At 47.1% G+C, this 14831-nt stretch overlaps 1 protein-coding gene across 1 annotated transcript in view; it reads right to left on the reverse strand.

Moving 5' to 3' along the window:
- LOC116658023 (receptor-type tyrosine-protein phosphatase T-like) overlaps positions 1-14831 on the reverse strand; it is a 443338-nt gene that overhangs the window by 108771 nt on the left and 319736 nt on the right. The window contains exon 3 of the mRNA XM_032462327.1: positions 5191-5462. Coding sequence (XP_032318218.1) covers positions 5191-5462 — 272 coding nt within the window. The remainder of the gene's footprint in view (positions 1-5190; positions 5463-14831) is intronic.

Raw genomic sequence — 14831 nt, forward strand, 5'->3', positions numbered from 1 at the left:
GATGAAGGCTCCAGACTCACAAGACATTAGAATTAAGGTCCACGGTATGTTTCTAACAAAAGGCAGGCCCTGGATGCAGCTGAGAATAACATACCTCCCAGAACATATGGGGAATATCCTCCCCATCATTGCCAGGCTGCTCCGAGCAGAATGCTCACAAAACCTACAGGAGCCAAGAGGGTCCTGTTCTGGGCACGCAACTCCAGAGTTAAGATGAAAAAAAAAAAACAAAAGTCATGCAAACTGCCATGAGATAGAACCCTCAGTTCAGTGCCAGAAGAGTCAAGAGCTACAGCACAGACACAAGGCTGGGGATATCAGAAACCGTGCCAAGGAGGCCACCATTCCTCCCTAGAAAGGAAAGAAAAGGCAGGCAGGCCCGTGGTGAATGGGCTTGGACTCGCGTGCTGACGCACGTCCCCTGAACACTCAGCTCTTGCAATGGGGCTGACTTGCAGACCCACATCCAAGCTTCCAGGGACAAGCACCAACCCCGGGGAGCACAAAGCCAGGCACTGAAGAGGGAGATCCCCCATGGTGGCTAGACCCTGCCCTCAAAAGATTATGGGGTGGCAGGTCTCAGCCATGGAGAAGCAATGGGTACTGGGAGTAAGCTGGCTGGGTCAGCCTCTAGAAATCACTTCCTTATCCATGCTGCGTGCTTTCTTGTTCTGAACAAGATCCTGGCAATGCAAATTATCACGGGGCAGCACACAGGAAAGCAGCATGGCCAGAGACATTCAAACATCAGGAGAGATGTGAGGGCTCCCCCACCCCAGAATTCTCACTGCTGATGAAAAAGGAGGAAGCCCTCTCAAAGACACGGAAGAACAGAACAGAGCTTCATCTTGTAGGGTTCAGGAAAAGCAGCTGCCAGAGCTGCAGTTCAGCCCCCAGGGCCAGGTTCCCAGCCGACAAAGTTCTGGGGAACGTGGATCACTGGCATCCTCTCTTCAGGTCGGAATGTGCCCCAGGAAACATCTGCAGCTTTGGGTGGAGATGATCACTCCATCAATCTGCTTCTGGCGTGGGGACCCTGGTCAGGAAGACTCTACCTGGTACTAGCCAGCTCCCATTCCTGGGTACAGGCACCACAAAGGGACAGGGTGATGTCAAGACCTTTGTGATAGAAAGACCTGCCCAGTGTTCCGAGGCGAGGGAGAATGGTCATCCTCAAGCCGAGCATGCTCAGAAGGAAACTCAAACCAAGGCCCCTGAGGAATGAAAGCCAGGAATGGAAGAAGAGCCAGAGGAATGAGTGAAAAATTGTGGAGGCTGCTCTAGAACTGTCTGTTCACAGAGGGCAGGGAGGCAGGGGTGGAGGGGACACAGAAGACGGCTCTCAGTGATATTCCATATCAGTCTACAGAGGTGAGGACACTGAGGTGCAGGGACTGGAGCAGAAAGCCTGGGCTGAGAATCCCAACTTCCCTGCAGGACATCCTTCAACCCCAAGGAGGCCATGTGTTCCTACTATCAACCACACATTCCCCAGCCCCTACACCCTTAGAGGCCTCCTGGTATTGAGGGGATGAAGTTTGCACAGAAAGGTGCCAGCTTCTCCCAGAGTGGGAGCTGCTGGGCAAAACCAGGAAGTAGTCTCCCAAGGGAGGCTCAGAGATGAGTCACCCATAACCCCTCCAAAAAGTAGGTTGTGTCCCTGTCTGGGGGAGGGTGTGGGTATGTCAGGACATGGTGTAAGACACCTGGCATTTTATGCCCACTTTTGCAGTCCTCAAGCAGAGAAATGTATACAGCACAAACTTCAAGGGGCTGCAAACATTTTCTCAAAAGATAAGAGATAGAACAATGTTGGCTCTCCAGAACTCCTCTTCGGAGGAAGACCATATACATTATCATGGGGGAAGACTGCCTGAAGTGAAATTAATAGACACTCTTTTCCCTTTCCCAAACCAGCCCAAGGAGGCCTGTGTAAGACAAGGAGGGGGGTTTGCTGCTGAGCGGGGAAGGTGTGGGTGGGTAAGAGAGAAGGGAGGTAGAGGGAGCTCCTCCCTGTGAGGCACCCTCCTGGATGGTGCATGAAGTTACCAAATCCACAGAGCACCAGATGCCAGAGGAATTCCTGAGAAAGACTGGGCTTCGAGTCCAGCTGAGTCCAAGTCAGGGGAGTCTGAAATTTCAGGGTTCTCCATAGCACTTAGAAATGCTGAATAAAAGGTAATTTCACCAAGGCAGGTGATGGAGAACAGAAAGCAAGTGGCTGCAAAATTAATTAAAGTTCTTGTTTTTTTTTTTTTTTTAATATTAGGACAGAAAAGTTCAGAATCATTAGAAACGTGAAATAGACTTACTGTCACCTGGAAGGAGGCAGCCATCTGAATCATGATTGCAGTCACACTGGATGAGCCCTGTCCTCCCGAGAGGAGGCAGGGGTGGGGGTGGGTGGCCCTGCTGAAGGTCTGCTGCTAGAAAGCCCACTGATAAGAAAGATGAAATTTCCCTGTTTATTACAGGGCCACTGTGAAATATGATTTTAATAAATGAATACATAAGCCATGCAGGGTCTGAAGCCCAGCACTGCTGAAAACCAAAATGGTACTGAGTCTATCGAATCAGACGTGCAAAACCAGAGTTTGGGGGCTGGTGAATTTTCAAAAGCATTTTGCAAGTATCTTTGACCCTCCTGATATGCCCCATTTTCTCTCCTCAGATGTAGATGTAGGTGGCTGTCCCTGGGTGTGCGGTGAGTCTGGAAGCAGCAGGCTGGTGTGTGTGCACCTGAGGGTGTTTCACTGTGTGTGCGGCCATGGGACTATCCATTAGCGGCTGTGTGTGCGTCTCTTCTCAACTGTTTCTTTCAGCACATTAGTGGATTTTTCACCACAAAGCTCAGAGCAGAGGAAACATAATGTATGTAATGACACTGTCGTGGCCAGCAAGCTGGGGATCAGAACATTGTCCCAGAGGCAGGCTACTATCACAGGGCCCGCTCAGAACACAATCACAGCAGTGTTTCTTTAAAGAAGGCCTTCTTCCTCCATCCTCTTCATCTGTTCTTCCCTCTCTTCCTCCTCCCTCCCTTCCAACAATTGCCGAGGCCCGTGGCAAGCCTGGTGTGTGTTACCTGATATGATACTATCTCATTTAATCCACAGACAAACGCTTCATCGTACCCACTGGCCTCTCCATTCTACAAACCAGAGAGCTGTGATTCAGGATGGTGGTGGAATAGAATCCAACATTACACAGCTAGTGAGCAGAAGAGTCTCAGAATGGGCATGATTTTTTTTCTCTAAAAGCAAGAAACTGGAGTCAGAGGACCCAGGTGGGATTATGGGACCTCAATTTACCAATAATATCCCCTATCCAGGACATGCTGCTGCACAACACAGGAGCTACTACCAGATAAATGAGAGGCAACATGCTTACCACAGAGCTGGGGCAGAGGAGGTGCCTAGGAAATGCCCTCTCTTCCCTCTACACCCCGTCAAAGAGCGTGGCCATCAGTAGGTCTGTCCCTCTCCTGGGCCACTTCTCTTGTTCTTCATACTTGCACCTCTGGCCCCATCTGCACCAGCCTCTAGGTAGGGAGTTTCCAAATGGAACCCTAAGGCCTCCCTGAGGGGACCCATGGGCTTATAGAGACACTTGACATTTATACGAGTGAAACAGAGGGGGAATTTTAGGACCAGGGCATCAGGGCTCTGGCCCCAGCTTTGCCAATGATTTGCTGTGTGGTTTTGAACTTCACTGTCCATTTCTGGACCTCAGCTTTATCACCTACATCAGAGTTCAGCAAACTGTGGCCTAGAGGCCAAATCTGGTCCATCACCTGATTTTGTACCATTAAGTTTTAACTGGAACACAGCCATGTCCATTCATTTATATGTTGTCTACAGCTGCTTTCACAGCACATCTGAAAGAACTATATGCCATGGATGCTGAAGTGAAGGATACCTAAGAATCTCCTGACCCCTCACCTTGCCACCCTCAGGTTCATCTCCTGCTTCAGACCCCAGAGAAACTTCTCCACGATGCAGATCTGACTGTGTCACTTTCTTACTCAAAGCCTTTCAACAGCGGGAAAGGGGTTTAACTGCACATAGGCACAAGGGATCTTACTGGGGTGACGAAAATGTTCTAAAGCTAGCTTATGGTAATGGTTGTGCCACTCAACAGATTTACTAAAAATCACTGGATTGCATACTTAAAACAAGGGGGTTCTACGATATATAAATTGTAATTTGAGTTTAAAAAAAGAAAAGAAAAACTTTCAACAGTCCCAGGCCGAGATGACATGGAGCTGTCCCTCAAAGTGTGCTCTGTGGGCTGGTGGCATCCTATACAGTGTTTGTGTTATCAGGCCACAACGAGATAAAAGGCGTTAAGAAACTGTTAGAGCAATTTGGTGTTGCTGTGGCATTTTTACTGCAGTCTGTAAAAGTACTGGTTCATAATCAGTTGAGAAAAAGCTTGTCTTTCATCACAGATAGTTTGAGTAGCACCACTCCAGACTAGAGAATAAATTTAATCTCCTCATCCTGGCCCCCCATGACCGACTCATCCCTGTAGGCTTAGCCCCCCCCCATATCTCCTTTTCAACCTACCTGGAAACAACCTAGAGTTTCCAGACTCTGCCAAAATCTCTCACTCACTCCTCCAGTCCATGGCATGCACTACCTTTTCAACTCAAATGCCTTTCCCTGCCATTTTCAATAACTATTTATTCATCCTTTAAGACTCACCTGTCATCTCCTCTTAGAAACCATCCTTATTGTCTCACCCTCAAACACCCTCTTCCTCAGGCACAATATCTAACTAGTTACCTCATTTCTCTGAACCTCAGTTTTTTCATCTATAAAACAGGCATATTAATAGTATCTCCCTAATCCAACTGTTGTAAGAAATTATTTTAGAATTTTATATAATTTGTATTTTATAATTCTTATAATTATTTTATAATTTCAATCTCTAGGTTCCTCCAGCATCTTGTCAAATCCACATGCATCCCCCTATACTGTAAGTGTTTATCTATATATCAGTCAGTCTCCTGGATTGGCTCACCTCTGCATCCACCAGGTCTAGCTAGGATCAGCTCCGTAAACACAAGGTGAACAAGCGAGTAAGTAAACGAAGTCCTTTCTAGACCTAAACTCTAATCAGGGCAAGAGGTATATAGATTTATAACTACTTAGAAAAAAAAAATCAAACTATGGTAAAATGCCATACCTGGTAGAAATGTGGCCAGAAGGTGCTGATGGCAAGCTCTGCCTTCACCCAGCCCTCAGTGACGACTCCGGACACGTTCCAGACGGGGTTCCCCTGGGGCCCGCCATTCACCTTCACATAGACATTCAAGGCCCCCGGGCTGGACCTGTCACGGCTGGAGAAGTAGTAGTGGAAATCGATGCAGTGGGTGTCATTCTCCTTCAGAGTCGGCAGGAGAAGGTGGGCCTTCTGGCCAGAAGCCCTCCCGGAGCTGTTCACCATCATAAAGGATCCTGGAGACCCACAAAGGGGGCGGGACGCAGAGACAAGGAGAGAGAAAGAACATTCTTCTGAAAATCAGTCATACACATAAACACAGTGGCCGGAAATCAAGTCTCTCTAGGAGGGTCTTGTTCATCCTGAGGAAGCCACATTTCCTCTCTCAACTTGAGTATCCTGTTCTGTAGCTGGGAGTGAAAAATCCTACTCACCAAGGCAGTTTTAAGAATTAAGAGACAGGAACATACATGCATGGAGCATTTCTACAAAGTAAACATTCCACAAACATTTACAGGGAAAAAAAAAAACACATTAAAAACCAGTAGCTCCTACAGGAAGCATGGAATAAAAACCCAGGAATTTAGTTAACTGCAACCTCCATGGGTGAAATGAGGTGAAATATAACTTCATTCAAGCTTGGGTTGTCTCAGTGGAAGCAGGAACTTTACAACACCCACGTGCTGTTCTAACATATTCCACCTGGAGCCCTGCATTAGTATCAGGAATCTATCAGAGGAAGGCATGTGAAAAGTACAGCATACTCAAGTCAGCAAAGAAGACCTTCAAGAAATGAGAGAACCAACCGAAAGATGAAATGGAGGGTAAGTCATACTTGCTAAGCACGTAAGGAGTACCAGTGTGATGCTGAGTATCTCATTTATGAAGTATTCTATTGAATCTTCAAAATGACTCTGGGAGATGGAGGGTTTTCATTTTATTTAAAGACTGAGTGACTCACTCTGGGCCACTCAGACAGGGAGGGATGACACCCAGATGATCTCCAACCTCACAATTTATGCTATTTTCACTATTTGCAAACAACATGACTGTTATTTGCAAGCATTAGAAAAGGCTGTCTCCTAGAAAGGAGGTGAGCCTCTTTGGAGTTACTTTGTCTGATTAAATGGTTGCTTCTAGTTCTTCACCCTTCCTAGGATCTATGCCCTTAGCTTTTGTCTAGGCAGTCCCTCCCAAAAGAGGCACAGGATGTGTCCCCATCCCACGACTTTGGGCACCATTTGCTTTGGTCAAAAGGATGCCAACAGAATGAGGCTTGAAATGTGCCTGCCTTGTCGGGCTTGCCCTCTGGCACTACAGCCACCTTCCATGAGAAGAATGTGCCCCCAGTAGCCACTGCCCTTTCAGCCTGGGATGAAAAACAGATGCATGTGGAAGAGAACTGAGCTCAATGGACAGTGAAGAAACAAGCCATGCTACCCAGGCAGCTGGAAACACAGCCACATGGCCAACAAGCCCAACCTGGATCAGCCAGTCCACTCTGGCTGCTCAGACCCAGGAACGGGAAGATAAATGCTCACTGCTGTTTGGCACAGAGTTCCCTCTTGGTTTGTTAGGCACCATTACTGTGGCAATAGCTAATTGATGAAGGTCGCCTGAGAGAGCCGACTTAGGCAAGAAACCACCAGGAGGCACATTTCAGTTCAAAGGACCTCTTAACAAGCAGAAAGGATTCAAAATGGGATGGACTGCTGGAGAGACACAGTGCATTCCCCATCACTGCAGGTGGTTAAACAGAGCCTGGACAAATTGAGGAGATGACTAAGGAAATTTCACAATCAACTGTGAAGGCTGAACTCTGTGACTTAAAGAGTCTTATGATTCTATGAAATAAACTGCATCATAAAACACTCAAGTGATTCTGGAATGAATATTCACACCTAGAAAACCACTGTTGCTTTGAAATCTTATTTTAGCCACTAAAATCTTCAATCAGAATGAAACCTTAAGACTCCTTATCCTCAACCAAGATGAGCCACTTCAATAGCTGTAAGTAGCCTCATTCTTTCACCCTAATACCAAAAAGACTAACAGCTGCCAGATAATACGTGCTGGGCAATTCATATCATGTTGGGGTTCTAGAGGGTACCAGTCATTCGTAGCTTGTCTCTTTTCGGTTCAGAACAAATTTAAAAATAGACACAGGAGAGAGAGTGTGTTTGTGTTCAAAATCTCGACTTTACTATTTACAAAGCTGGATTAGAGAAAGCAACTTGAACTTGAGGCTCGTATTCTCCCCTGAACCAGCATGCACAGCAGCTAGATGATCAAGGACTCTTTCCTTCTGACTCCACCCAGATTCCTAGGGCTTACCCCAGACTGAGCCGGCAAGAAGCAAGGTGATAAGGACAGAAACACGAATCAGACTTTGGACATCCCACCAATCAGAAAACTCACCCACCCCCTGGGGTAGGAGCCACTGCAGGTGAAGCAAAAGTCGTATCTTCCTTGTGTTTCCAAGAGGGTAAAGCTTCCTAGTTTATGGCCAGGCAGGAAGGCCAGGGCACATGGAGAGCTGTCCCTTGTCAGGTGTTATCTCCAGTCATCATAACCTCCCACTAAGGCAGCAAGGAAGGAACCACTGCAGGGGGGAAACTGAGGTGCAGAGAGAAGTCAGCATCCATGTCCGTATCTGTTTGCTGACCTACACCCCACAGGCTTCCAGAAGGTCTCCCTGGGACAGAGGAGTGATGACCCACAAGACCCACAAGCCCCTGGCCACAGAAGGGGAGCACATCTACAGGTAGGGAAGGCAGCCTGTGAAGCAGGCAGTGTCTGGCTTTCTCCACTCAGAACCCTAGGATGCCCCATGGACATTTAAGCTTCTAGCCTCCTGCCAGTTCACACCAGGCTTCTTCTGTCCACAGCAGAAAGTTGAGAAAATTTCTCTTCCACCAGCTCAGGTTCCCATCGCTTTGCATCCCAGCTCTGCTGGTGAAGCAGGCTCACTGAGGAGGTGGAGCCATTTAACGTCCATCCACCCAGCCATTTAACGTCCATTTAACGTCCATTCCTAGACAGCAAGTCTAGGAATCCCTTCCATCTTGCTGTCCCCATGACTGTTAATAGAGATGATACCATTTCCCTGAAGGTAGGAGCTGGTGAAGGTGCTTGGTCCTCCATCAAGTCTCCACGCAGCAGAAACTGCTGGTCGATTAGCAAACTTGTCCTCTCTGTTCTGGGCACATGGCTGGACCATGCTCCCCAGCCTCCTTTCATAGTTTGATGGGACCATGTGTCTGGGCTCCAGCCAACAGGACCTGCGTATGAAGTGTGCCACTTCCAAGCCTGGTGCCTGAAAGCTGACCACCCCTACTACCTCTCCTGACCCTCATTGTTCCATCCTCCTTTATATCATTCTTTAAAGGATGATTCTCGGACTGGCAATCTCAGCATCACCGGGGAGCTGCTAAGAAATGCAGACTCTGGGGGCCCCACCCCAGGTCTACTGAATCTGAATTTGCATTTTATTAAGATCACTACTGTGGCAAAAGGCATGATACCCAGTGTGTCATGAGCACCAAAAAACCCCCAAAAAACAAAAAGGTCCCCAAGTAATTTGGATGTACATTAAGGTTCTAGAATCACTGCTCCATTGTCCTTTTCCCATCTACCAGCTGAAAGTAAGGGATTCTAGGAGCCTAAGTGACAACAAAGCCACAACAAAAGGAGTCCAGTGCCCTGAATGACCATGACCACGAGGAAGGCCACCCACCTACTGGGAACACTCATTTTGGACTTTAATTAAACAAGGAATAAACTACTATTGGGTTATTAAGCCACTGAAATTTTGAAGCTTATTTCTGCAACTAGCATTATCATTATTATGCTGGCTTCCCCGTAGAGCCTCTGCTTCCTCCTAGTCCCTTTATTTAAGGAGATAACATGAGAAACAGTATTTACTAAGCAAGGCTGCAAGATGCTCCAGATAGGGATGTCATTAAGAGCAGTGTCCTTTGGTAAAAAGAATCAGAAAGATGAGAATGAAAAGAACGGACTCCAAGAATAAATCCTTGAGAAGGGAAAGAAACATCCTGGACCTTCACTAAGACACTTTGTGCCTCAGGGGGGCCAGAGTTGGGTTCAGTTAGCATAACACCACCCCCTGCCCCCTAATGTCGATCTCTGTGACTTGATACGCATCCTCTGGCCTGTAGACTAGACAGAAAGGTATGTGTTTGGGTGCAAGGCTCAGAGAGATAAACAAGAAAATTGAAAAAAAAAAAAAAAAAAAAAAAGAAGACAGAAGAAAGAAAATGATGACTGCCCACCCCACCCAGCCTACCCACAAAGGAGGGATGGGTCAGGCCAGAAGGGAACAGCAGGATGGAGCCCTGCTCAGGAATGTTCTAGTGAGGCTGGGAGAATGAGCAGCGTGGCCTTGGAGTCCAAGTGACAGAGTGTAAGAGAGTAACCCCCGGCGATGCGGAAGGGTGGGGGAGGCCAGCAGCACCTGCATCTGGCACACCCCACGAGAGGGGAGGGGTACTGTGACACTGGGAAGGGCTCCCACAGCACCATCCGTGGTGGGGGTCTCTTTCTACACCATGCAGGCAGTGGGTTTCCAAGAGGAGTCCAGAAAGGGGCAACACAGGCGACTGACCTATACTCGTGCACTCACGAGATGCCCAAGGATTCTCATGAGTGACTGGGGGGAACCTTAGGAGAGCAGACAGAGGCCTGGCAGTCAAGCAGGTGGAGGCTTGGGGACAGAGATTTAGAACTTGGATTAGTGTCTGATCGCTGCTGTAACTAATGACCACAAACTCAGTGGCTTAACACAACACAAACTTATTCTCTTCTGGTTCTGGAGGTCGGAAGTCTGAAATCAAGGTATTGCAGGCCTGCTTTCCTTCTGAAGGACCATTTTCTTATCTTGTGCAGTTTTTAGTGGCTGCCAGCATTCCTTGGCCCATGGGCCCCTCCTCCATCTTCAAAGGGCATCACTCCCACTTCTAGTTCCACAGGTACATCTTTTTCTGACTTTGACCCTCCTGTCTCTGTCTTAGAAGGACCCTATACAACAGGTCCAGCCAGACAGTCCAGAATAATCTCCCCACTGCAAGATCCTTTATTAAATCACATGTGCAAAGTCCCTTTTGTCATGAAAGGTAACACATGCACCTTTCCAAATGTTTGGGGTACTATGACCACAGATGTACTCCCAAGCTACTGATCCAGAGCTATAAGGATGACAGACCCAATCAGATGCCAGCAGCACACTCTCTAAACAGCAGGTGCCCCAGGGAATCTGAGTGCTCCTGTGTGGGTGTAGAAGGTTCCTTGCAGTATCAGATCCTGTCACCATGAAAGTCTTAGGAGGGAAGTATGGTATAAAAAGCAAAATGAGCAGTTAGATCATTTGGCTCCCAACCTGGACAGAAAAAAGAAAAGGTTTTGTGGCTAGAGATGGGGGGGATCCACCTTTCAGCAGTGGAAACTCATCAGGGCAGCTGGTCAGTGCAGCCAGTAATCGTGTCACCTGTTGCTCCTCAGGTGTCCCCCACCACGGCATGTGGCTGCTCTCAGGTCATCCTCCAAGCTGATCAGACTGATGACTTGGAGCAGAAACTTGCCCTGTGGTTTGGACACTCGACATCTGAACTCCCTTCCTGTGTTTGGGGGAACCTCACTCCCACCACCAATTTTTTAAGAAAAGCCTATTTTCCTCTGTGGAAATGGAAAAGACCAGCCTCCTCTGCAGCTAAGACTCAGGCACACAGTTTCGGTTCTACTGAGGTCCACCCCATTCCAATTTCTGAACCAGAAACTAGTGACTCGGTAAACCAGGGCCTCAGTGAAGCTGAGACTGTGCAGAGAGGGCAGCCGAGCTGCAATCACAGTAGCTCGAGCAGCAACCAGTCTTGCTAGAGCAGAGCAGAGTCATGAGTACAAGGCAGAGAAGCAGTGTGATTAAACTCAGCCAGGGTGGGTCGGGACATCTTCCAGGACTGGACTAAGCTGAGCTAGAACTTGAAGAACGACTAGAAGTGAAATCTCACCAACCACTGAGCATATTATGAACCCTGATAATGGAATCTGATCAGCTTTAAGCCCTTTCCTGTACCTGTAGGAACTGCAGCTCTGAGCGATACTCACTAGTGTTTCCAAAATTCACCAAGACACCCTAATTAATGATGCCAATCCTCTTGTCCTCACTGCACTTCCAGGTGCAGATCCCTCATATGCCATTGCCATCACTAGTGATGTCTTAGCGATTGGGTGGGTCCTTGTTAATGTCTTTCTGCCCTGGGACACACTCAGAGGACATATAACGAAACTGCTTTGGGCCCACAGTCAACAAGGTTCAAGAGGCAGCTCCTTCTGCAAACTCATATGGAGTTTCCCCTCCTCCACCAGGGTCAATGCTTACCTGGCACCACTGCCCCCTACAGTTCAACTCTTAATTCCATGTGGCATCATCCTTTGTGTTGGATTTCCTCCTCCATCCCCGCCCTGCAGTCAGTTACTCCCTGCAACAGTCTCCCTCCAGGATTTTCATATCCTAACTGCACAGGGCTCTATTTTTTTCCCTCCTGATGCTCCTGCCCCAGGGATACTGTCTGCACATAAATCTAGTGTAGGTCAGCAGATGTAAAGAGACACTAGGTGGTAGGTATACAGCTAAACTCCACACATCAGAATGTGTGCGCCTCTTCTCTTTCCCAGTCAGGATCCCTTCCATGGAAATGGGCTTGGTGGTAACCCGGGAGGGCATTTCAAGTAGCGCAAACAGCATGTGCAAAGGCACAGAGGCAGGAAGCCATGGCATGCAGCAATGCAAGTGCAGAGTCTTCGGGAAGGGTGGGATCCAGCCATCTGTAGCCCCCACGCACACCTAGTCCACCTTACAGAGGTCTTGCTCCACCCTCCAGAAAGGAAGAAAGCTGTATCTCTGAGCTGAGCACAGGCCTGCCGTTGTAGAGATTGTTCAGGAATGAAAGCCCTCATATATCAGAGCTCAGTGGGACCCTCTTTGATCAACAGGTTGGCTTAATTAATACCATCCCGGGGCTGTCAATTTCCTGAAGATCAAAAATGAGCCAGTCATTGTGCTCAGATCAGTCAGAAACAAGAAAGAGAAAGACTGTAAATACATTCTCTTCCCTTCTCCCCCTGTCCCCCCCACAAAATCCATTGGCTTGATAAGGAACATAAAACAGCATTAGCTTCCTCACAGTTATTATACACAGTACCAAAAACTGTGGAATTAAACCAGGAAGCACTCTCTGGCTGGCCATAAATTTTGCATTTTTCCCCCTTTGTGCATAATAATGCCTTGATAAGAGCCCCGTCATTGATGTGTCTGCAACATAGATCCCCTTTTTGGAGGCGAAACGCTTCTCCGTAGCAGATGGTGGCTATTGTGTTTACACATGAGCACCTCAGGATTGCATTTCCTCACGTCGGCAGTAAAAAGAAAGCCCTAATTGAGTTTTTAATGGCTTTGCACATTGTTCATTAAGATTACATGAGTGTGCTCAGCGACTGGCAGCCGAGGGCCCAGAGCTCCGAGAGCTCAGAGTCGTCCCTGCAGACAGGGGGCCCCGCCAGCTTCCAGCGCCAGCACCTACGTGAAGGGAGCGGATAGCAGCAGGGACCCAACTGCTGCCTGGAGCCAAGGCAGCTGTGGCGGCCTGGAACGAATCCTGGATCTGCAGTCAAGAAAACGGGGTTTCAGTCCCGCTTGTGGCATCTCTTAGTTGCATGACTGAGCAACTTAATAAAACTCCCTGGACCTCAAGGTCCTCATCTATAAAATGGGATACTGAAAGCTATCCATCCAAGTTTTGTTGTTGGTCTGTTTTCAGTGAGTATTACATGAAACACTGGACCTGACTCAATAAATGTTAATTTTATAACAAATGGCCAGCAGCAGGTGACAATGGGCCCAATGCAATTTAACATGTTTAATGTCATTGATGGTTATTGAGAACTTTGTTATGTGCCAGGCAATGACCAAAGCATCTCTCAGCATCCCAATGAGGTGGCGCCATGCTATGCCTGTTTTAAAGCAAGGAACATTGAGGAAGGGAGAGAGGTTTTTTTTGCCCAAAGCTACACAGAGGTAGAAAGTGGTAAATCTGTTTATCTATAAAGTCCAGAGTCTTTCATGAGGATGTCTGGAGGCCTCCATCTCCTGCCTTGTATATGAAGGCTCTCCCCCAATGAAGCCCTTATTCTCTCTATGGTAAGTACAGTAATGGCTTCCCAAAGATGTCCACTTTCTAATCTCTGGGACCTGTGACAATGCTACCTTACGCGGCAAAGGGGAATGAAGGTTACAGATGGAATTACAATTGCAAATAAGATGACCTTAAGATAGGAGGAGTATTCTGGATAAGAGAGGCAGAAGAGGCAGAATCAGAGAGGGATTTGATGATGCTATGCTGCTGGCCTTGAAGATGGAGGAAGGAGCCATGAACAAAGAAATGCAAGTGGCCTCCAGAAACTAGAAAATACAGAAGAGGGTCCCCCCATCCTCCAGAGCCTCTGTAAAGCCCTGCTGACACCTCAGTGTTAGCCCAGTAAAACCTACTTAGGACTTCTGACCTCCAGAAATTGCTGTTATAGCAGCAATAGGAAACTAACACACACTCCAGACTTCCTTGCTTCCAAGTTTTTGCTCAGGTGAAGCCGTTCCTGAAATCCACACTGCCTAGTCCAGCCATGGTCCTTCACTAAATTACTTAAATGCACTTCTCTCTATGGCTTTCACTAAAGCCTAGAGACCAGTTATTCCTGCACTGCTGACCCTACATATACCTCTATTACAGCTCTCCTGGACAAGGCTTGATTTAAAAGTTCAGGAGGATGAAATTTAGCTGTCCGAGCACAATAAAAGGGCAAGGGACACAAAAATGTCAAAAGACACAATGCACCATAAACTAAGAAAATAGATGTGGATGAGAAACAGAGTTTTACCAGAAGTATCATGAAAACTAATAATCATTAAGTCAATCATAAACATAACAATTTACCAACAGCCAGGGTAGCAAACATATCATTCAACATTATTCATACTATCATGGAAAGCCTTCTATTTATCATGTATTTAAAAAAAAAAAAAAAAGGAAAGAAATCTGCTTCCTTTCTAATACACCAGAAAATGGGGGAGGGGGAATAATTACAGCTTAATGGATACATAATGTCTGTTTAGAACAAAGAAAATACATCCTGAAGTTTCAAAGGCACTGAATACTTGTGAATGTTTTCGTCAGAGTCAGTTTGTGTGAACAAGTAATAACTATTTCTGTAATCATTCATTCAGACCAGCAAGTTGAGGTTAAGCATTTCATATGCAAATGTGTTAAGGCAATTCTCCAACAAACAGCTATCTGATAATCCAAGTAGCTGTGGATAGTGTAGTTGAAAAATGCAATTAAACCCAGGTGGTTGGATTTGAAGGTGCTGCTGGAGGGGCTCCCTATGTGGACCCTTTCCCCCAAAGACCAGGTACTTGGGCACCTGCATTCCTTCCCCATTCCTGAAAAAAAAAAAAAAAAAAAGATGGAAAAGGACGGAAAAAGGGAGAGAGAGAAGAGAAAGGAAGGAGAGGAAAGCGGGGGAGGTAAGGAAAGGAG

Source organism: Camelus ferus, chromosome 19 (genome assembly GCF_009834535.1).
Source record: "Camelus ferus isolate YT-003-E chromosome 19, BCGSAC_Cfer_1.0, whole genome shotgun sequence".
In the NCBI taxonomy this organism is placed as follows: domain Eukaryota; kingdom Metazoa; phylum Chordata; class Mammalia; order Artiodactyla; family Camelidae; genus Camelus; species Camelus ferus.